At 41.3% G+C, this 24,814-nt stretch overlaps 1 protein-coding gene across 1 annotated transcript in view; it reads right to left on the bottom strand.

Annotated features, from left to right (window-relative positions):
- Positions 1 to 12,852: 12,852 nt before the first annotated feature.
- Positions 12,853 to 24,814, bottom strand: part of rxfp2 (relaxin family peptide receptor 2) — a 29,555-nt gene continuing 17,593 nt past the window's right edge. Inside the window, exons 13-15 of the mRNA XM_033022871.1 lie at positions 20,797 to 21,207; positions 14,872 to 15,090; positions 12,853 to 13,417 (exon numbers count right to left, since the gene is read on the bottom strand). Of these exons, the coding sequence (XP_032878762.1) occupies positions 13,173 to 13,417; positions 14,872 to 15,090; positions 20,797 to 21,207 (875 nt within the window). The 3' untranslated portion in view covers positions 12,853 to 13,172. The remainder of the gene's footprint in view (positions 13,418 to 14,871; positions 15,091 to 20,796; positions 21,208 to 24,814) is intronic.

Genomic DNA, 24,814 nt, shown 5'->3' with positions numbered 1-24,814 from the left:
TCAGCAGCATTTCCGGAGAACATGGGTAGGTGACATTTTAGATCATAACCCTTCTTCAGAATGATTGCAATAGGGGGGAGTAAGCTGGGAGAGAGGTGGGGGCGAGACAAAGCCTGGCAGGTCATAGGCAGATACAGGTAAGGGAGGGGTTGATCAGCTGACTCACTGAGTGAGTTCAGCACTTTGTGACTTTTTTGTAAACCAGCATTAGCAGTTCCTTGTGCCTCTATGTTCATCCTGTCTGAATCACTCTCTTCAAGTCTACATCATACTGTCTTGTCTGAGAGATGCTCAATCTCAGTGATTATTGACTGTTTAGTTTAGTTTAGATATAACATAGAAACAAGCTCTTTGGCCCATTGAGTCTACACTAACCAGTGGTAACCTATACACTAGTTCTATCCTACACACTAGGGCCAACTTACAAAAGCCAATTGACCTACAAACCTCTAGGTCTTTGCAGTGTGAGAGGAAACTGGAGCATGTGGTGGAAATGTGCACAGTCACAAGGACAACGTACAAACTCCGTACAGACAGCACCTGCAGTCAGGATCGAACCTGGATCTCTGGCACTGTAGGGCAGCAACTCTATTGCTGCACCACTGTACCGCCCTGGAGAGACTAAAATATGACTTGGCATGTTTCTCTTCTCAAGTTCAGTAGCCTCAGCATTTCTGGTGTCTCAGAGCTCATTGGCATGCATGAGTTTGCATAGACTGTACCACATGTTGTATACCTACATTCTCACAAGTGTTCTCTGCAACCTCTGGGGCTCCATGGAAGGTCTTAATAGCAAATGATTGAGAGTTTCGTGATTACTATGTACGGTGGCACGATGGCGCAGTGGTAGAGTGGCTGCCTTACAGTGCCAGAGACCTGGGTTCGACCCTGACCACGGGTGCTTGTACGGAGTTTGTACCTTCTCCCTGTGACTGTGTGGGTTTTCTCTGGGATCTCCAGTTTCCTCCCACACTGCAAAGACGTGCGGGTTTGTAGGTTAATTGGCTTCGGTAAAATTATAAATTGTTCCTAGTGTGTGTAGGATAGTGTTAGTGTGCCGGATCACTGATCAGCATGGACTTTGTGGGCAAAAGGTCTGTTTCCGCGCTGTATCTCTAAACTAAACTAAACACATTTCTCCCACGGACGTACTGGGGAAACCTCTCATGTCCAGAGAATCATGACTCCTTCATTATTTTTGTTTTCCTTCACAAAATGTGAATTTTTCATTCATGACACACTTATAATATAAAATCAATATAAACAGTTTCAGTAACCTCCAATTATATTTGCTCTGATTTATATTTAATGTGGATTATAGCTTGAGAGCATCGGCAGTGGTGGAAATAAATCTGCTGAAGGCCCTCTCCAAAGTATCTGATTATTTCATATTTTTCATAAACATCACGAAAAGCTCATCCTAAAAACATAATTATGAACAATCATCCAGAAATGAGTCAGTGCATCACAAGTCTCTTGGGATTTCTACTTTCTTCCTTGTATGTTTCATGCTAAAGCACTGTTCACCAAACTGGGAAGCCAGCTGACGTACAAATGCAGGCAATCAACTGAGCTAACAATGCAAACAATATCTGCAAAGTTCAAGACAACAATTGACTGCTAGCTTTTTCCCACATTGCTCCATTTCATTTCAGGCACAAACCAACCACATATTGAGTACTCGGGACAGAAATAGTAAGATTAAACGAGAACTTACCAGTTTGAAGTTTGATCTGTATTTTATGAGGAGTTACGATGAGGGATTACGTGAAGAAGCCCGCCACGACGCATGCGTGTCATTCTTCAAAGCAGCGGTGTGAAATCACAGATAACTGTAATGACTAAACATAGTAAGATTAGAGAAGAGATACCAGTTAAGTATATGATCAAGGGTGGGAGCGGAGGGCACGTAATCCCTCATCGTAACTCCTCATAAAATACAGATCAAACTTAAAACTGGTAAGTTCTCGTTTAATCTTACTATTTTACTTCGGAGTCACGTGAGTGACTACGTGAAGATTTTAAAGCTCTGTGATTTCATGCCGTGGAAACGAGTCCATGCATTATGTCTGCCTTGATAACTGTAGGAGGAATTGTGTTAACATAATTTGGACATGAATTCGACATTGAAATCATAAAATTCATTAACACAAAATTATAACCCCTTTTTATGGGTTTAAATTAATTTACAGAACTTAAAATTGTTTCTGCAAACATTCCAGGTTTCATTACTGGTTTGTTTTTTCCCCAGACCATCCTGCTGCCTTGAGGATTTGGTCCATTGGCACATCCAACTGTATCGCTGCCGATGTAGCTGCAGCCCTGGTGGAATGAGATTTTAAAATATTAGTATCCACCCCAGCCTGTGTTAGCACCTGTTTCAGCCATCTTGAGATGGTCTGGACCGTCACTCTTTTGTGTGGTTGCTTGTGGCTGACCAAAAAGCGCCTTCTCATTGCCTCTTAGGATTTTCGTTTTCTCCATGTATAACGACAGATGTCTTACTATACACAGACGGTCATCTGTTTGGATATGACCTAAATTGTATATTGAGGCCTGCTGACCCCTGTCTGTTCTGCTTTACTAACTCATAGATATGAAACGTAATATTTTCTGTTGAGGAAGTCATGTTGTCCAGTCTTAGTTTATGCAGTGACTGTACCCTCTGTGCTGTGACCATGCCATTAGCATGACTGTTTTTAATGTCAGTCTGTGTAGGGACAGAGCTGTTGCTGGAGACCAATTCCTGAGCATCTTCAGGACAATACTTATATCCCATATTTGGGAGTACCTGGTTCTTGGGGAATTAGTATTAAAAATTCCCCTCATAAGTTTTGTTACCAGTGGGTGAGTCCCAACAGAGTAACGCTCTGTCCCCTGCCATAGGTAAGTCGATAGGGCACTTCTGGCGCAGTTGATGGCACTGTAACTGAGCCCCTCATCATAGTGGAGGCCTGCCAGATATTCCAGAACAGACGGGATGTTCATGTCTCTGTAGGTGATGTTGTTTTTATGGCAGTACATCTCCCACTTCCTGATATAGACCAGATACTGTTTTTTGGTTGACTCTCTTTGGGCCGCCGAGATCATGTTCACTGTTCGGTCCATCAGTCCCAGTTGTAGTAGAGGTGTTTTTAAACTCTACAAATTAATAAGTTCAAATGTTTATGGCATGGGTGGCTATCCCTTGTTACGGGATGTAGCAATAAATCTGGTCTATGTGGGATGGTGATACATGGTTCTAATACCATGTTTAATACCACTGGGAACCATGGTTGAGTAGGCCAATCGGGTACTACCAAAATACCAGATGCAGAGTCTTGTTGTATTTTCCTTAATACCCGACTGATGAGGCAGAAAGGAGGGAATGCGTAAATAAACAATTTCCCCCAATGCAGCGAAAATGCATCTGTCGCCGCTGCCCCAGGGTCTGGTTCCCATGAAACATAATTTGATAACTGGTGGTTAAGTCTGGATGCGAATAGATCGATATCTGGTGTTCCATATTTTGCTGTAATATCAGCAAATACTTTTTTATTCAACATCCATTCGGTGTTTTCATTAAATTTGCGTGACCTGGTGTCTGCCACTAAATTTAGTCTTCCTGGTAGGTAAGTGGCTGATATCCAAATATCTCTCTGGATACACCATTGCCAAATTGTATTAGCCAGGTTGTCACATGATGTCGATTTGTTTCCACCCATGTGGTTAATGTATGCTACCACGGTGGTATTGTCTATCTGTAGTCTAACATGCTGGTGATATGACCCAGTACAATATGACTTTAGGCCATGGAATGCACCCAACATTTCCAGGCAGTTTATGCCCAGTGTGAGTAATAATGATGCCTCCTGAGCAGTCCATCTACCTCCACAGCTGGTGATGGTATTGGTGGCTCCCCACCCAAGTGCACTGGCATCAGTTTGTAGTACCATGGAAGGGTTACTGACAATGATTGGATTGGAACAAAGCCAGATGTTATCTATCCATCATTTGTCAATGAGGTTATTGCAAGCCTCTATTAAATCTCTAGCCTTTCCCTTAGGCAGAGTCACCGACATGTGAACTGAGTCAATGGTGAACCCCAAATAGTCCATAGTAGTGGAAGGCGTTAGTTTAGATTTAACTGGATGGATAATAAATCCCAGTTTTTCAAATAACTGTTTTGTGGCTGTTACAGTTTGTTTGGCCAATTCCAAAGTTTTGCCCACAACGAGTATGTCATCTAAATATGCCATGACCATGTGTTTACGTTTACGTAGAAACGCTAGGGCTGGTTTCAAAATTTTTGTGAACAGCCTGGGGCTGATGATAACCCATTTGGCAGTGCTTTATACTGCTAGACTTGTCCCATCCAGTTGAATTTTAAGTAACATCTGTGGTCACCTCGTATAGGCACTGAATAGTAAGCATCTTTTAAATCGATGCTGGCCATGAAGTAACCTTTGGAAATTAATTGTTTAGCAGTAACAAAGGTTTCCATTTTGAAGTGAATATATTGTACAAATGTATTCAATTTTGTCAGATCTATGATGATGCGACAACCACCATCTTTTTTGTTTTTGGTAAATATATTGGACACGAATTCTAATGGTTCGTGTTGAGTTTTCTCAATTACACCTTTTACGTAAAGCCGCTCCAGTTCAGCTTGCGCTTTTGATTTTTCTTTATCAGAAAGCACGAACATTCGGTTCGGTATATGTTGAACTGGAGGGCTGTACTTGTGTATAAACTCTATTGTATATCCCTGGATACTGCTTAAGATGTAAATATCGGTTGTTAACATGCTCCATGCATTCAGAAAAGAGTGTAATCTCCCCCCAACCTCCATGCTCCCTGTGTTTTGTAGGGAACCAGACCCACCTACCTCCATAGTTACCAGTGGCAGGTTTACTTCTTTTTGTAGGTTCTTCGCTGCTGTTGTTGCGCTGGTGTCTGGATTTTCGGTTTGGTTGGCGTTGGAGGTCCCCGCATCTTCCAAGAAGGCCGGCCTGGGCCATGGCCTAAACAAGACTCATGTTTTGAGTACCGGGCCTTCGAGCTTTCACCAGTTCTGCTGGTGGGTGCGTAGGGGTGCTGTCTTTGGCTGTAGTGGGTTTTTGTTGGAGTCCCTTTTATTAGTCCAGTAGGTTCTCTCGTTCCTGCACCCCTTGCACACTTGTCTTTCCTTCTGCGGACCCCTCTTCCAGGTCAGCCCAGAACTGACCCGCAGTGCTCCCCTCTGATGAGGTAGAAGCACTGTGCAGCCCTTCAAGAGGTACTGCTGTGGGTTTATCATAGGGCCCACAGTGACCCGACTCCATCTCCCGGAGTCTGTCACATTGGAGCAAATGCTCCACACACCGCTCCATCCGGCTCCAGCGCTCTCGGTCGCTGGCCGCCCGCGGTTGTTCAAAGTCGGACTCCTCTGAGTCCACGACCTTGTTTGTTTTTGTGTCTAGCCTTACCGCCCGGCCGCGTGGATCTGGCCGGTGAGGAGGCGACATCGGTCACAGCTGATCCCACTATCGGTGATCCGAGTGCCGCTGGCTGCTGCTGGCTGCCCGCTGCTCCGCGGTCCTCCCTCACCAGCTTTGTCGCAGACCTTGTCTTCTTTGTTTCCCGTTGGTTTCTTCACCTGTAATCAGCATGGGAAAACACAAAAAGACCGCAGTTCTTACCTGCAGGTCCAGGTTTAAATTGTCGCTACGGGGGAACGTTGTTCCACCCCGCCTCCTGCCGTTATCCACTTGTCAAAAGTCGACGGCCCCATTCTGAATAGTCTCCCGCCCGGCCGTGGTGTTCTGGCCGGCGCGGGATCAGAAATCGGCACAGCTGATCCCTTACGGGGCTTGTGCCTTCAGCTGCTGCTGGCTCCCGCAACTTTGCGGTCCTCCCCAGCCAGCTTCACTCGCAGCACTTGTGGACACTATTTTGTCCAGCTTCCCCCCCCCTGTGTAAAACAGCGCCGGGACAAACACTACCGCAGAGTAAATCACTTACCTGCAGGTCGCGGTTTCAAACTTACCGCTGCGGGGGAACGCTCCACCCCGCCTGTTGGTTCGCAAGCGTGAAAGCGATATGTCACGCATGCGTCGTGGCGGGCTTCTTCACGTAGTCACTCACGTGACTCCGAAGTAAAATTAACCATTAGTTGGCACTGCAGTAGAAACTTGATATCCCTACAATACACTTGAAACCATATAAAACATTTGAGATTTATGATGCAGCCCACATCAACTTCACTTGTTCTTGAATCTGTTGGAATGTACTTTCAAGCTTCTGTATTGTCTACCCGATGGGAGAAGGGAGAAGAGGGGATGGCCAGGGTATGAATGAGACTTGGTTATGTTGGCTGCTTTCCTGAGGCAGCATGAACTGTATGGGGTTGATTGGGCGAGGGAGGGGGGGGCTGGATTGTGTGGTGGACTGGGCTACATCCAAAACTCTGCAATTTCTTGCAGTCGAGCAAAATAGTTACCATCTAAGACGCTTTCTATAGTGCAGCTGTAGAAATTGGCAAGAGTCAATGGAAACATGCTGAATTTCTTTCTTCTTCTGAGGAGGTAAAGGCATTTTTATGCTTTCTTGGTCCTAATGTCAGCATGGCAGAACCAGAACAAGTTGTTGATGATATTTACTCCTAAGAACTTGAAGCTCTCTACGATCTCCACTTCAGCACTATTGATGCAGATTGGGATATGTATTCTGCCCCGCACCCTTGTCAATGAGCATCTTCATCTTGTTGATGTTGAGGAAGAGGTTGTTGCCTTGTTAGTTAAATCTGTATCTTCATTCCATACTCCAAGTTGTCATTGATGACTTGTGATGGTTATACATAGATTTCTTGTACAGGTTGGGATTGTCCAACTTGAATGCAATAGGCTTGGACTTTACAAGGGAGTGAACCTCACGGCTCATGGTTTCCAGTTGGGGAAATTCATGATTTGAATTTCCAGTTTCTTGTCCACTGCAAATGCCTTGTCATCAATCAGAAATCTGCCTTGCTTTGACTAATAAATGTGTTATTGATAATGGATTTATCAAATAGGAAGGGGTATCTTTAATGATTATTCAGCCCATTCTTAGTACATCTACCTTTATTCAAAATATCCCATTTTACACAACCGAATGCTGGAAGCAGCTTACTTAGTTCTCAGTATTTCTTTTAAATTAAAAAAAATACTCCTTGACCTTGCCTTATAACTGGCATTCATTCATGCAGGTACACAAAAATGCTGGAGAAACTCAGCGGGTGCAACAGCATCTATGGAGCAAAGGAAATAGGCAACGTTTCGGGCCGAAACCCTTCTTCAGACTGAACATTCATGCATATTGGTGAATAAAAGCATGTGCTGAAGAGTTTAAGAATCACGCAGTCAAGAGTTTCCCATCACCCACCAAAGGTTATTTTCTTACTCACCAGTCACAGAAGAGCAACTACTCCATCTACTGTACAGGATTGGTAAAAATGGAGCAAAAACAATCTGCTAGAGAAACTAAGTGGGTCAGTGGCATTTATGGAGAGAAATGGACAGTCCACGTTTCGAGCCGAGATGCTTCAGTTGGACTGAAAGAGCAGAGGGGAGAAGACCAGTATAAAAAGGTGAAGGGGAGGGGTGCGGCAAGAGCTGACAAGAGCATTATTTCTGTAGTGTAATAGTTGTCACGTTTGCCTAACATGCAAAAAGGTTCCCAGTTCATAGCTGGTGGAAGCAAGGCTTTCATAGCCTTAATCCACTGCAATTTGCCTACCATTGCAACAGGTTCATGTCAAACACCATCTTCCTGGCTCTACACACATCACTCTAACATCTAAATAACAAGATCACCTACATCCTAGGCATCACCAAAAACATTAACCACATTGCACCATGGTCAAAAGAGCACAACGGCATCTCTATTTGCTCAGGAGATTAAGCAGGTGCACCATACAAAGCATATTATGAGATTGCCACACAACTTGGTTTGACTATCTATTCCCCTCATGACACCCCTCAGCCTCCTGCGCTCCAAGGAACAAGCCCCAGTCTGCCCAACCTCTCCCTATATGTCAGTCCCTCAAGTCCTGGCAACATCCTGTTAACAAATGGTATATAATATTATATATTATCCCGACTTCCATACTCAATTCCTGATGAAGGCCAATGTACCAAAAGCCTTCTCAACCACCCTTTCTAGTCCTTTTAAAAAGAATATTTCTGCAGCAGCTGTTCTTTTATTTTTCAATCTTAACTGTATTTACAAGAAAAGATCTTCATAAAGTTAAGGATCAGAAAGCAGTTCGATGTCACTGGGTAAAACAAAACAACTACGTGTCAAAAATAGAAATTTACTGAGCATCACTGACCAGATTTATCATAGGAAATAGCATACCTGAGATTAAATGTGAAATCTTTGATGAAAATATTTTATTTCCACGGTGTCAAAGCAAAAAATGTTTGAAGTGAAAGGAGACCCAATATCCCTTTTCCTCCACAAATGCTGCTTGACCCACTCAGTTTTCAAACCTCAGTCAAACTTTTCACCAGAACAAATGATGTAACTGGATAGGACGAAAATAATATTTTGCTTCCAGAAGGAACATTTTTCCCAGTTAATGCTTGGGAGAAAGGAAGAAGCAGTGAGAGCGATACAAAAGTCAGACAATGAATGAAAGATATGCAAAAAAATAATGATGATAAAGGAAACAGGCCATTGTTAGCTGTTTGTTGGGTGAAAACGAGATGCTAGTGCAACTTGGGTGGGGGAGGGATAGAGAGAGAGGGAATGCCGGGGCTACCTGGAGTTAGAGAAATCTCTAACAAACAGCTAACAATGGCCTGTTATCTTTATCATCGTTACTTTTTTGCATCTTTCATTTATTGTTCTTTATCTCTCTACATCATCATCTATATCACTCGTTTTCCCTATCCTTACCCAGTCTGAAGAAGGCTCGACCCGAAATGTCACCCATTCCTTCTCTCCAGAGATGCTGCCTGTCCCACTGTGTTACTTCAGCTTTTTGTGTCTATCTTCGGTTTAAACCAGCATCTGCAATTCCTTCCTAGCCATAATTGAATGGCAGAGTAGGCTTGATGGGCTGAATGACCTAATTCTGCCCCTATGATTTATGAGCTTATTCCCAGTTTATGATTGGGAGAAGGAGGAAGATCAGTGGGATGGGGCACAAACATCAGACATTTGAGATTCCAAATTGGAAAAATATTTTTTTATTTTTAATAAAATTAAATACTAAATAACTCTAGCATTTGTGGAGAAAATTCCAGCAAGTATGATTTTTAATTAGATGGTTTTGTTGTGCACATCAATTTGTTTAGTATTCTCTAAACCAGGGCTGCAAATACTTTCCCCAATTCTGACCCTTCAATGATAATATCATTCACTTACAATAAAGTTTTGCATCGCACATTGCGATAGAAGATCAGGGTGGAAGCGGCATGGTGAATTAAAGTTTGCAAATGCAGTTGCTCTGTAAAGTAGCATCCCAATCTGATTTACATTTCTGCAGTGTAACGGAAATCACATTGTGAACATTGAATGTGTTACAGATCAGAATGGAAGAATTGCAAATGATTTGCAGCCTCGCTTGGAAGAACTGTTTGGCTCCCTGGGTGATGGGAAAGGAATGGGTTGCAAGGGAAAGACTATATGGAAAGAAAGTCATATAAATCTTAGTCTGGGCAAAGGGGAGAATACTAGAGAGACATAAAATATTTTTCAAATTATTTTAATTCAAAACGATGAAAGGAGAAGGGTGTGTAAGATGTTTTTGATGATGGAATCATGTTGAACCTGGCAGACATTGTGAAGGATAGTTCCTCAAATGTGGGATGCAAGGTTAGAATCAGGCAAACTCCATCCAACTAATTCTTAGTTGGACCATAGGTTTATTCATAGGAAAATTGGATCACATTATGTAATATTTTTCAAAATTATGCATTTTAAAAGATCGTGCTGAATATCGGAATTTACTCCTTTATTTTCTCAAGGAGTTATAAATATGTTGCATTGCGTGAGCTTCAGTGAACAGCCCATTTGGTGATCGAAGGTTATTGATGAAGTGGTAGTTGAACATATAATGCCAGATTGAGGAATTCCATTGATGTCTAGGATTAAAATGGATGGTCTACAACAAACAAAAGCATTTTCCTTTGTAATAGACTTTTGTCATTGGAAGATTTCTTCATGGTCTGTATTGACTTCCATTGTGTCCTTAGTACAATACTCAATTAATTGTTGACTTGATGCCAAGAACTGTCAATGTCAAATCACCAAGTCTGAATCAAAGTTGAAATGAATTCTGGAACTGAATAGACCATGTCTCACAGCAAGTCTCAGTTGGTGGTGAGTAGTCCCCTTCCATTAAGTAAATAACAATTGGCTGGTAGATAGAGTGGTGAATGACTGGGCTTGATTTCTCCTTTTGTTTGTGACCATGACAAATTTACACCAGTGTTATTGCTAGCATGGATCAGAGGCATGTCTGGCACTGCAGCTCAGAACTAGACATGGTATCACCAAATCCAGAGTTATTTCTTAGTGTGAATTGAATTAGCTGATGGTTGCACTATTTAAAGTTGGTGATTTCAAGAGCATGCTGAGTAGGATCATCCAAATTATACTTTAGATTGAAAATGGTTGCAAATACCACAGCTTATCGTTTACTCCAACACACTAATTTTTGCCATCACTGAGGATAAAGATATTCATGGAGAACCCTCCTATGTTTCGTGTAGGTTTGAAAATAAATATTGTGAATGCATACTCATTTTCAATCGGGATGCAATTTTTAAAACTAAGTCTTTTTTGCCAACAATGGGTCAGTCAAAGAACTTGAGTGACCAGGGAGGATGCATCATCATCAACAGTCTATTGTGCAGAAAACAAACTCATTTTACCTCAAATACAATCCGTTTAAAGACCCGAGGAAACAAATAACAGCACCTTCTCTCAGTAAAAGCAGGGCTACTTTGCAAGCAAATGTAGTAAATCAAATGTAGTAACAGATATATTATGTACACAAAATCAATCTCAATCTCTCACCACATTTAATTGACAAGGGAATCATCACTCTGGCTGCTTATAGCATTATCATCCTTTGCAGCTTTTTGAAAAAAGACCCTTGCAATAAAATTGCAGGGCATGGTGGCACAGCAGTAGAGCTGCTGCCTGACAGCTCCAGAGACCCGGGTTCGATCCTCATTACGGGTGCTGTCCGTATGGAGTTTGTGTGTTCTCCCCGTGACCTGTATTGGTTTACTCCGGGATCTCCGGTTTCTTCCCACACTCCAAAGACATGCAGGTTAATTGAGTATAGAAGTTGGGAAGTAATGTTAAAATTGTACAAGGCATTGGTGAGGCCAATTCTGGAGTATGGTGTACAATTTTGGTCGCCTAATTATAGGAAGGATGTCAACAAAATAGAGAGAGTACAGAGGAGATTTACTAGAATGTTGCCTGGGTTTCAGCAAATAAGTTACAGAGAAAGGTTGAACAAGTTAGGTCTTTATTCTTTGGAGTGCAGAAGGTTAAAGGGGGACTTGATAGAGGTCTCTAAAATGATGAGAGGGATAGACAGTGTTGACGTGGATAAGCTTTTCCCACTGAGAGTAGGGAAGATTCAAACAAGAGGACATGACTTGAGAATTAAGGGGCAGAAGTTTAGGGGTAACATGAGGGGGAACTTCTTTACTCAGAGAGTGGTAGCTGTGTGGAATGAGCTTCCAGTGGAAGTGGTGGAGGCAGGTTCGATTTTAACATTTAAAAATAAATTAGATAGGTATATGGACGGGAAAGGAATGGAGGGTTATGGTCTGAGTGCAGGTAGATGGGACTAGGGGAAAATAAATGTTCGGCACGGACTTGAAGGGCCGAGATGGCCTGTTTCTGTGCTGTAATTGTTATATGGTTATATGGTTATATGGTTAATTGACCGGTAAAATAGTGAATTGTCCCTAGTGTATGTAGGATAGTGCTGGTCGGCATGGATTTAGTGGGCCGAATGACCTTATTTTGCACGATATCTCTAAAATCTAAGCTAAATTGTCCATTATTTTCAACCATTAGGTTACTTGCTGAAATAATTTGGTGTATGTTTATGATTTATAATCTGGGACTTTTAAGCACAAATCTTCAATGCCTTAAATGGCTAATAAAGCTGAATGGGAAATATTTTGCATCCAATCCAACATTAACTTTTCTCATGTGTATCATGTAGAAAAAACAAGTCCATACAACAAAGAAAACTAAAAAAGGCAGCCATTTAAATCATTCTTTAAGAATAAAAAATGTACTAATATGTTTATTAGAAATAAAAGAGTAGAAAAGTAAATATAAGAAAGAGAATAGGAAAGCTTAGGGAAATAATTTCAAAAAAAGCAAAAGGTTTGATGAAATAAAATATTTAAAGTAGATATTTACTTTGGCAATTAATTTGAGGCCAATATTACAACAAGGTTATACCAGACATTCAGAAAGTTTTGGAGACACAGGGAACTGCAGATACTGGAATCTTGCATAGAACACAAGTGGTGGAGTAACTCCACACATTCCAGCACTCCTGACCTGCCGAGTTACTCCAGCACTTTGTGTTCAGTTCAGAAAGCTTCCATTACCTCCACAGATGCTGTCTATTATGCTGAGTTCCTCCAGCACTTTGATTTTGCACAAGATGCAAGCAACTGCTATTCTTTGTGTCTCCATTCAAAAAACTTTATTCTATATTAATACTGACTTTTATTTCTGTGTTAAGAAACTAAAGATAGTTAGTTGACTGTAATTTCTAAGAGTTGTTGATAGCATTTAAATGAACAATTTACCTGGTGCAACATATCACAATTGAATAATTGGCATTGGTTTCCCATTCTTTTTCACTACAAGAAATTCATAAAATAACAAAGCACAGTAAAATTAAATTTAACATTAATTTTGTTAATTACTATTTTCATTTTTGCTTGCTTCCTCCGTAGAACTTTCTTTATCCCGAAGATGGCAATACTAAACAACAATGTTGTCTTTAAAGCTTCACAAATTCCTTTTCAGGCAATAACTGTAACATTATTTCCAGAGTCTTTTTCCTCCTTCAAATTGTACAATTTTTGAGGCACGCTCTCAGAACAAAGGCAAACAACAGCTCCTGCTTTCATTGTAAACGATACTTCCACAATCAGTGGTAAGAATGTTCCAACGTGTCAGTGATGTCTTGAAGTCAGTATGTTTTCTAAAGCAGATATCCTTCTTAAAAAGCTAAATTTAACTGATGATGTTGACTGTTTTGAAGAGCTCTCTGTCCATGTGCTCTTTCCTTTACTTGGATGCTTGCAAATAAATAGTTTAATCTTTTCTCTGAAGAAAGTGGTTGTGAGCGTATGGAGAATTGGGTTCAAGGCACTGTTTATTGGAAGTATAAATATAACCACCCACGATGTAATTGCTCCTGAAAAAAAATCCATAAAACATCAATATCTACTTTTTAACCAATTTAATTTTTTTAACAATTTAAAATGATAACTATGTTAGTGTTCTGAAATTAAGTACTTCCAAAAAAATAATAGAATAATTTGACTACTTGTAAATATACTTCCACATTCAATGGTAAGAATGCTCCCAAGGCTCCGAGATGTCTCATAGTCAATATGTTTTCCAAAGCAGATATCCTTCTTAAAAAACTAAATTTAACTGATGATGCTGATTTGAAGAGCTCTTTGTCCCTGTGCACTTTACTGATACAGGAAACGCTCTAGACCATTTTTTATTTCATCAAAGTCAAACCTACGTGGTACTTATCTGACAAAGTGTCTTCAACACGAAGCATTATTCTCTTTACTTTTTGTAACTTTGTCGGTGCCAGAAACGTGGCTACACTCACTGTACTGCCGAGGTGAGGTCTGCTATATGATTTTACGGGGATGTGTGCAAAACAAAACATTTCATTGTACCTAGGTACGTGTGACAATAAAGTATCAATGAATCATTGAATCGATGAATAGAATTGAATCCATAAATGCTGCTTGAACTGCTGAGTTTATCCAACATTTTCTGTTTTCTTTCATATTGCCAATATCTGCTATTTTATTTTGGGTTTTCATCTCATTGTATTTGTTGTTTTTAATAAATATAAACATTAATTAAAAGGCCAATACAAAATACAATGCCTTAAAATTGATTTTCACTTAACCACACAGCAAAAGATAATACATTCAGCAAAAGGTAAACTGCTGGGAGAACTCAGCAGGTCGAGCAGCATCTGTGGAGGCAAAGGAATTGGTGACATTTTGGGTCCAGACATTGCATAGGACTGAGAGTATAGAAGGAAGATAGCTCACTACATTGAAGTTAAAGGAGGGGTGAGACAGAGGTTGGTAGTTTATAGGTGGTACTAGATGAAGGAGGAATAATGGACATGGAGCCAGGTGGCAGAGAGGGAGAAAGTGAGTGGAGACAGAGTCGTGTGGTTTATATGTGGAAACTACTGGAGAGGTGGGGATACGTTAGGAGAGAGAACTGGAAGAGGGAAGGGGGATGGCAGATGGAGTGCAGAGACAGAGCCTGGTATGTGACGGAGAACAGGAAAAGGAAGAGATGTGTGTGAGGGATCTTATCAAATAGGGGAGGCCAGTAGTGTACTAGTCAAAAATATTGTGCTATGTGTTAGATTCCTCAGATATTTCACCTTTCCTCCTTGAAAAGATGAAAGACTTAAAGTTGTTACATAGATAGTACATAGTGCACAGATGAAATAATATATATGCTAACTTTCTGGAAAGGAATATTTGTTAACCAGCAATGTGGGCATGCAAATGTAGAAAATAAATATATTGTGAGCAAGGAAAGTTCAAATCAACTTTCTGCAATTAATCATCTATTCTCCATATTGCAATTAAAAAGTACCTGGAATCTCCACATGAATCAGTGAAAGTACTTTCAAGAGAAAAATTGGGATCCAGCAGAAGGCATTAGAAAGCACTATGAAGAAAAATCTGTAAGCCAATGCAACTTCACTTCGAATGCGCCTTTTTATTTCAGGTGTCTGGATTCCAGTTTTGTGAATAGAATAAAACATGCTGAAGTAAGAGAAGACAATTATGATGAAGGCAATCAGATTCAAACCTGAAAGAAAAGAAATAAATTGTTGTCTGAGGATATAGAAACATAGAAACATAGAAATTAGGTGCAGGAGTAGGCTATTCGGCCCTTCGGACATTCAATATGATCATGGATGATCATCCAACTCGGTATCCTGTATCTGCCTTCTCTCCATACCCCCTGATCCCTTTAGCCACAAGGGCCACATCTAATTCCCTCTTAAATATAGCCAATAAACTGGCCTCAACTACCTTCTGTAGCAGAGAATTCCAGAGATTCACCACTCTCTGTGTGAAAAATGTTTTTCTCATCTCAGTCCTAAATGATTTCCCCCTTATCCTTAAACTGTGACCACTTGTTATGGACTTCCCCAACATCAGGAACAATCTTCCTGCATCTAGCCTGTCCAACCCCTTAAGAATTTTGTAAGTTTCTATAAGATCCCCCCTCAATCTTCTAAATTCTAACGAGTACAAGCCGAGTCTATCCAGTCTTTCTTCATATGAAAGTCCTGACATCCCAGGAATCAGTCTGGTGAACCTTCTCTGTACTCCCTCTATGGCAAGAATGTCTTTCCTCAGATTTGGAGACCAAAACTGTACGCAATACTCCAGGTGTGGTCTCACCAAGACCCTGTACAACTGCAGTAGAAACTCCCTGCTCCTATACTCAAATCCTTTTGCTATGAATGCTAACATACCATTCGCTTTCTATGGTAACTTAATTTCATATAACTCATATAACTTAACTCATATAACTTAATTTCCATCCCATTTATTGCTCATTATGAATACAAAACATGTCAGTGACCTATTCCAGCCTTTTCTTCATGCCACTTTATAACTCGTAACCTACCAAGCTTTCGTGGAAATACTGACATGCTACATAGATCAGGTCTGCGGGAATGTTTATTTATAATAAGCAAAGGATACAAATCCAGTTTAATGAGAATGTATATTAACACAAAATGAAAAGAAACTGAAAAAATTTAATCGAACTGGACAAAATTATATAAGGACGATGGCAAATCAGAGAGGAAATGTTTCACTCAGCAGAGGTCAATAATTAGCCTGTAAGTTGGTTCACAAATCATCCATTTTTTTAGATGCTTTGTGATTCCATTTTCAAATTCATCTAGAATAGATCACAATGATCATCATTTCAGGGATAAAATGTGCAGATATGGAATTGGACTTGATATTGCATGTTCTATTCACAATACTGCAACTTTTTTTGGAGTTATTCAAGCACATAGTTGTATCGTTCTTCACACATTGCCCATTTCCATCCTTGACAACATAAATTGTACTGACATTGAGCACTCTCACTAGAACTAGCACACATACAATTTAGTTGCATTTTTAGCTTTTTAAATATATGTTTTGAGCTGACATCTGAAGCCTTGACTGGACACTTTCAAAAGTGACTCAAACTGTGCTGAATACATTTCACAGAATCTAGCTGTTATGATACTCATAGAGTCATATAGCATCATGTTATAGGAAAGATGTTCTCAAGCTGGAAAGGGTACATGGAACCTCAAATCATCCCTGCCACTCAGAATTATGATGCCCTGGGAAAAGAGAAAAATGGAGCCACTCTGGATACAGCACAAACTAAAACATATTCTGTGTTTGTGAGTTGTGCTCAAAACACTGTCATCATACTGCAGATAGACACAAAATGCTCAAGTAACTCATTGGGTCAGGCAGCATCTCTGAAGAAAAAGCTGGGCAGCGTTTTGTGTCTGAAGAAGGGTCCTGACCCAAAATATCACCCAACTTTTTTCTCCAAAGATGTTGCCTGACCCGCTGTGTTACTCCAGCACTTTGTCTTTGATATAGAAACATAGAAAATAGGTGCAGGAGGAGGCCATTCGGCCCTTCGAGCCAGCACCGTCATTCATTGCGATCATGGCTGATCATCCCCAATCAATAACCCGTGCCTGCCTTCTCCCCATATCCCTCGATTCCACTAGCCCCTAGAGCTCTATCTAACCTTCTCTTAAATCCATCCATTGATTTGGCCTCCACTGTCCTCTGTGGCAGGGAATTCCACAAATTCACAACTCTCTGGGTCAAAAAGTATTTTTCTCACCTCAGTCTTAAATGGCCTCCCCTTTATTCTAAGACTGTGGCCCCTGGTCCTGGACTCGCCCAACATTGGGAACATTTTTCCTGCATCTAGCTTGTCCAGTCCTTTTATAATTTTATATGTTTCTATAAGATACCCCCTCATCCTACTGAACTCCAGTGAATACAAGCCTAGTCTTTTCAATCTTTCCTCATATGACAGTCCCGCCATCCCAGGGATCAACCTTGTGAACCTACGCTGCACTGCCTCAATCACAAGGATGTCCTTCCTCAAATTAGGAGGCCAAAACTGTACACAATACTCCAGATGTGGACTTACCAGAGCCCTATACAACTGCAGAAGAACCTCTCTACTCCTATACTGAAATCCTCTTGTTATGAAGGCCAACATTCCATTAGCTTTCTTCACTGCCTGCTGTACCTGCACGCCAACTTTCAGTGACCAATGTACAAGGACACCCAGATCTCGCTGTACCTCCCCCTTACCTAACCTAACCCCATCGAGATAATAATCTGCCCCCTTGTTTTTGCCACCAAAGTGGATAACCTCACATTTATCTATATTATACTGCATCTGCCACGCATCTGCCCACTCACTCAACCTGTCCAGGTCACCCTGCAACCTCCTAACATCCTCTTCACAGTTCACACTGCCACCCAGCTTTGTGTCATCTGCAAACATGCTAGTGTTGCCCCTAATTCCCTCTTCCAAATCATTAATATATATGGTAAATAGTTGCGGCCCCAACACCGAGCCTTGCGACACTCCACTCGCCACTGCCTGCCATTCTGAAAAGGACCCGTTCACTCCTACTCCTTGCTTCCTGTCTGCCAACCAATTTTCTATCCATGCCAACACCCTACCCCCAATACCATGCGCTCTAATTTTAGTCACCAGTCTCCCGTGTGGGACCTTATCAAAGGCTTTCTGAAAGTCTAGATACACTACATCCACCGGCTCCCCTTCATCCATTTTACTTGTCACATCCTCAAAAAATTCCAGAAGATTAGTCAAGCATGATTTCCCTTTCATAAATCCATGCTGACTTGGACTAATCCTTTTACTGCTATCCAAATGCTCCATTATTACCTCTTTAATAATTGACTCCAGCATCTTTCCCACCACCGAAGTCAGGCTAACTGGTCTGTAATTCCCCGTTTTCTCTCTCGCTCCTTTCGTGAAAAGTGGGAAAGCATTAGCTATCCTCCAATCCACAGGAACTGATCCTGAATCTATTGAACGTTGAAATGGTATAAACTAGCATCTGGTGTTCCTTGTTTCTACATTCTTCATCACTTCGTAGTAGCTCTTGTGTTGATGCGGTTGTCCACTGTGGGATGTAGCCACATTAATTAAACATTATTAGTGAACTTACCGGTCAGATGTCTGACATCCTCTGCCATTGATAAGACTTGGAACTCTGCCCCTCCCCTCCCCCCACACCCTGGTCATGAGATGCAGAATAATCTTCCTCTGCCTGGTGAGGTTCCTAAAACAGGAGGAACCATCTCAGCTTCCCACGTATTTGTTACTGATTTAGTTTGTAGAAAAGTGTAATAGGCTTTTCATTGAGAGGATGGAAGGGTAGAATGTCAATGATGGATGTTGTTGGATAAGGTGAAGTTGATGGTGTAACAGATTGTGTTCATGTGGTTGTGGTGGTTAAATTAGGTTAGGTTAGAGATACAACATTGGAAAAGCCCCATTTACACTAGTTCTATATTATCCCACCTTTGTACCCATTCCCCACACTCCCCATTTATAGAGGCCAATTCACCTACATACCCGCCCATCTTTGGGATGTAGGAGAAAATGGATGGGTCCCGTCCTGAAACGTCACCCATCCGTTTTCTCTAGAGATGCTGCCTGACCCGCTGAGTTATACCAGCACTGTCAGACTAGATCTATGTTATCCCACTTTCTTATCCAATCCCTAAACAATAGTGGACATTTTACAGAAGCCAATTAACTTGCAAACCCACACATCTTTGGGATGGCGGAAACCGGAACACCTGGAAGAAACCTGCGTGGTCACAGGGAGAACGTGCAAACGCCATACAGACAACACCCAAGGTCAGGATTGAACCCGGGTCGCTGGCGTTGTGAGGCTGTGGCTCTACCAGCTGCGCCACTGTGCTGCCCTCTATCTGTGTGATGGTGTGGTCTGGGAATTCCCATTCCCGCAGCACACCATTGCGTCTGCAAGCCAAGCATTTCTGTTGCCCTGGTGGATTCACTGTCTCCCCTGGCAAACAGAAGTATTAACAAAAGTAATTGGTAATTAAAAGCGGGAGCTTCAGGGATTTGAATAATTACCAATTAATAGTTTTTCAAAATATACATGGTATATAGAGGTTTTGGAAGAAGGTCAGACAGACAACTTTTCTATGCTGTATGACTCTAACTATTGGTTCTAACAGGGTTTCTTTACTATAGAAGAGCAGAGATATTGGAGCAGTATTGATTGAATTATTTAAATAAGTGACTGGTATTTGAAATAAATAGATTAGAGTAAATCAAATCCAGAGGACCTGGCATATAGGTTGCATAAGCATATAATTAAGTTGGATTATATCAGGAATATGTCTTAAAACAAAAATCAACGGGTTGCTGACCTCACCCAGTGATCAACTCACACAGTACGTATAAGTTAGTTGCGCATTCAAATGGTAGTTGGACAAAAGAACGTTTTTTATGTTGGAAAGAGACAAAATGCTGGAATAACTCAACGGGTTAGGCAGCATCTGTGGAAAGGTGACAATTCAGGTTAGGGCCCTTCATCATTTCAGGAAGAACGATTCGGGAAGGGTCGTGACCCGAACTGTCACTTATCTATGTTCTCCAGGGATGCTGCCTGGACTGCTGAGCATTTTGTGTCTTTCCTTGGTAAACCAGCATCTGCACTTCCTTGTTCCTACATTTTAATTTCTCTAGTTTTTTGTGTTATATCTCAAGGTTGAGACAATATGAAAGATAATAGGTGATGTGGTCACTGTGTGATCCTGGAACTAATTTTCATTATTTTGAGAGTAGGGGAGAGGCTTTTCAAAAGTGAACCTATGAACTTATGAACAAGTTTTATATAATTATTTGCATAGTGGGGCTTTAAGGTTCATATGCTTTTATGTTAAGAAAACAAAACAATTTACATTGTCATAGCACTTTCTACATCAAGGATATCCCAAAATGCTGTTCACATCCAGTCAATGTAGAACACTTGCTGAATGTAGAGCAATGTAGAACAATGTAGAACAATGGCTGAACACTTACGAACGGTTAATTTGTGTGCAACAAGGACACAAAGAGAATGAGGTAAACAACTCGATAGTCACCTAAAGGTGTTGCTTGAGAGACAACTGTCGGCCAAGACACCAGGAGAACTCTCCTACTCTCCTTCCTGTAGTGCCACAATATCTTTAATATCCACTTAAAAGTTCAAAGAGGATGATGATTTAAAATCTCAGCTGAAAGGTAATACACCTGGCAAAGATTGTACTGGAGTGCCAGGTCTTAAGGTAGTTTGCAGACCGACTTGGAGTACTTTACCTCGTCTTATGATCTATTATCATATATAGTTTTCTGCCCTGCTAATGGCATTGACTGGACAATCAAAATCAATCATTAAAATATTCATACCAAGGAATATGCCAATCGAATAGCCTTTTGCAGCATCCGTTTCAATTTGGTCTGCATAAAGAGGAAAGCAAACTCCATTTCTTCCATAGTAATTTCCAAAAGTATCTTCATTCCAGAGTGGAATTATAGCGATAATAAATCCAATAAGCCAAATGGTAGTTAGTATTATCAAAGTCTGTTGCTTTCCTGGTTTGATGTTACTGAATGGGAAGACAATGACAACATACTTCTCCAGACTCAGGTATGTCAATAGCAAAACTGAAACTTCTGTGGAGAGCATGGCCAAAAATCCTATCATTCGACACTGGACACTCTCCATCCATCGATGCGCATGTTTGTTGTACTCCCCACGATACTTGACATCGAAGATCCCAACGAAGAATAGATATACTCCCATCAGGCAATCAGCACCTTGAATGTAAGAAAAGGGGAGAAACAGATGTCTTTAATATATGAGTTATTATATTTTGTGGCAATATCAAGTTGAAAACCTAGAGTTTAAAGTTTTGGAGTTTTACGTGCATCGAGGTACAATTAAAAGCCTTTTTGTTTAGTTTAGTTTATTGTCACGTGCACCAAGGTACAGTGAAAAGCTTTTGTTGTGTGCTAAGCAGTGTGAAAGACAATACACTATTAGAATTGAGCCTTCACAGTGCAGAGATACATGATAAAGAGAATAACATGAATACTGTTTAGTACAAGATAAGGTACAGTGAAGTCCAATCAAAGATAGTACAAGGGTCTCCAATTAAGTAGATAGTAGCTAGGACTGCTCGCTAGTTGTTGAGAGGATGGTTCAGCTGTTTGATAACAGCTGAGTAGAAACCGTCCCAGCAACTGGAGGTATGCGTTTTTCACACTTCTATACCTCTTGCCCAATGGTAGAGGGGGCGCAGAGGGAGTGGTCATGGTGAGACTGATCCTTGATTATGCTGGTGGCCTTGACAAGGCAGTGTGAAGAGTAGATCGGGTCAATGGAAGGGAGACTGGTTTGCATGTACTTACGTTTAACTTTGCTATAAAATAAAGAAATTGTACAATTTTTCACAGTCCATCAAGACCTACAGATACATTGAGTTTATTAAGTGTACCATGCATTGAGAAAACACTTTTTTTCTTTAGACTAAGCACAAAAAAATTGGCAACTGAATTTGCTGATTCGTTATTGCTCTCTATATTTACTTGAGCTATCCCGGGTAGATAGGGATTGATGAGTCATTGTATAATAAGATCTATGATAAGAACTCTCACAATGACAATGGGAAGGTGACAATTTTACATTATGCTCCATTACTATAATCATACTCTGCAAAGAGTGCTCAGTCACAATTAAATTAAGTCGTCTTATCATTTTTATTTCATACATAGCCTCTTAAGAATGAAGAACCATAGCCATTATTAATTTATTGCTGCAAATTAATTTAATTGTCATAAACTACAAAACATAAATAATAATAAATGCTGTGATCAAAAACTAACACTTTGCTAACTTTTAGATAAAGTCACAAGTTTTGGCCCAATCCCATATAGCTTTGGAATTAGGCCATTTGGCCCATCAAGTCTACTCCACCATTCAATCATGGCTGATTTATCTCTTCCTAACCACTTTCTCCTGCCTTCAACCCATATACGCTTTCTCTGACCAAGACAGCCAGATTGATAGTGGTTTTAGCCTAATGGATTTGCATTTGCAGACACAGTTTAGGAGTGAGCAGGCAGAGAAGTCTATTGTTTTGTCAGCCTGCCTCCCCCCACCTCCCCACCATCCCCCTCCCCCCATCTTTCCACCTACCAATCCCTGGTCTCAAACACACACTAAAGCCTGATCTGCTACCTTTTGTATTAGCACTATAGGGCTGGGACCACAACCACAACCAAAATGGCTGTTATTCTGATGCATCAACATCATTCCAATCAACCTTTTAACGTGCATTGGAATTTGCAAACATCGATTTATTTATATATTTATTTATTTAATTCTTTATTTCGAACAGAATAAAATAATAAAAAGCAAGTGTGAAACAGCTTTTTTTATCTTTTAAAGTTTTAATTATATCAGGTTACCAATCAAAATAACTACCAGTCCTGCTGACGTTTTCACATTATAGGATTTAACAATGTTATACATTCTAACAATTACACTAATTCTAAGGGCCATGATCTCAGAATTATCCCTGCATCATATCCAACAGTAACTGGTTTGGTAAATGCAGAATGAGGCAGAGAACTCTATTAGCATCAGGTCATTCATTGGGATTCTGATTTATCAGCACTTTAGTTATCCAAATATTTTAATCCCATTACATTAATTGCTAATTTTAGGGGCAGGGAAAGAAAGATTTCCAGATCTCTTTGGTCATGGTATAAATAACTATTTTCTGACAGCACCCCAAATACCTTTCTGACTAATTCTAAGATAACCCCCCCCCCCCCCCTTATATTGCATTCTGTCAGCAGAGAAAATCCCTTAATCACCAATAATACATAAATTATAGAGCCACATGGTCAGGTACAGGCAGACCTTTTGGCCCATCATATCCATGCTGGCCATCATAGAATAGAGAAAAGTACAGCATGGAAACAGGCCCTTCAGCCCACAATGTCTCTGCTAAACATGGTGCCAAAGTAAACTAGTCTCCTCTGCCTGCATACAATCCATATCCCTCCATTCCCTACACATCCATGTGCCCATTTAAAAGCATCTTAAATGTCACCATTGTATCTGATTTCCACCACCACCCCAGGCAGCATGTTCCAGGTATTCATCACCTCCTGTGCATGGCTGCCCAGCCAGCAGCTGTCTGTCTTTTCATCTTTTTTTTTTAAATTTTAGTTAGTTTTGTTTGGAGGTCAAGACTTTTTTATGTGGGGGGTGGGGGGGGGGAAACTACCTTTCAGGGTCCCTACCTGGTCGGAGAGGCAGCTTTTCTCCGGGCTGCTGCTTCGACCCGTCCTCGCGGCCTACCAGCGGGCCTGGAGTGGCGTTTCCTGTCGGGGACCGCCCAGAACCTCGGCTTCGGCGGCGGCACAGCGCTGGAGCGCTATCGTGGAGCGGGCGATGCCTTGCCCGGGTCGCCGCGCTGGAGCTCCGGTGAGCTGAAGATCGCTGAGGAAAACATCGCGGAGCTGCGGGACTGTGGAGCGATCAGCTGTGGGTGACGGCGCTGAACTTTACACTGGGAGCCTGGGATCTCTAGATGAGATCGCCAGTTGTGGAGCTCCAACCGGCGCGGCCTTGTTGGCTTTGGAAGCCGCGGCCTCCAGTACAGAAGCGGCCGTTCCAGGTATCCCAAGCCGCTGAGAGGACTCTCCCGACGCCGGAGCAACATCACCCGGCGAGAACGGCATGGAACATCGGGCCTCCGTAGAGGCAACTGTGGAGGCCTCAATGGGCCCGACTATGGGTGAACTGGGGTTGGGGACTGGACTTTGTGCCTTCCCTCATAATGGGAACCATTGTGGGGGATGTTCTTTATGTTTAAAATTCTTATTAATGTTATGTCTGTATTCCTTCTTTATGTGCTGCAAAATGACAAGAAGCATTTCACTTCACTACACCTAGGTGTATGTGAATGTGACCAATAAAATACCTTTGATACCTTTGATACCTTTGATACCTTCTGTCCAAAAAAACTCACCCCGTACATGCATTTTATATCTATACTAAATCCATTTACCAGCACTTGGTCCATAGGCTGCTACGTGTTGGTAATTCAAGCCTTCATCTAACTACTTCTTAAATGTTTTTAGAATACCTGCATCCACCATACCCTGTTTTATTGATAGTTTAGTGATACAGCATGAAAACATCTCCTCGACCCACCGAGTCCTCGTCGACCAATGATCTCCCATAACTAGTTCTATCCTACACATTTGGGAAAATTTACAGAAGCCAATTAACCTGCAAACCTGTATGTCTCTGAGATGTGGGAGGAAACCAGAGCACTTGGAAAAAACCCATGCGGTCACAGGAAGAACGTACAAATTCCGTACAAGCAGCACCCGTGGTCAGGATTGA

Source organism: Amblyraja radiata, chromosome 6 (genome assembly GCF_010909765.2).
Source record: "Amblyraja radiata isolate CabotCenter1 chromosome 6, sAmbRad1.1.pri, whole genome shotgun sequence".
Taxonomy (NCBI): Eukaryota; Metazoa; Chordata; class Chondrichthyes; order Rajiformes; family Rajidae; genus Amblyraja; species Amblyraja radiata.
The sequence above is the reverse complement of the archived record's forward strand: the minus strand, read 5'-3'. Positions and strand labels throughout refer to the sequence as shown.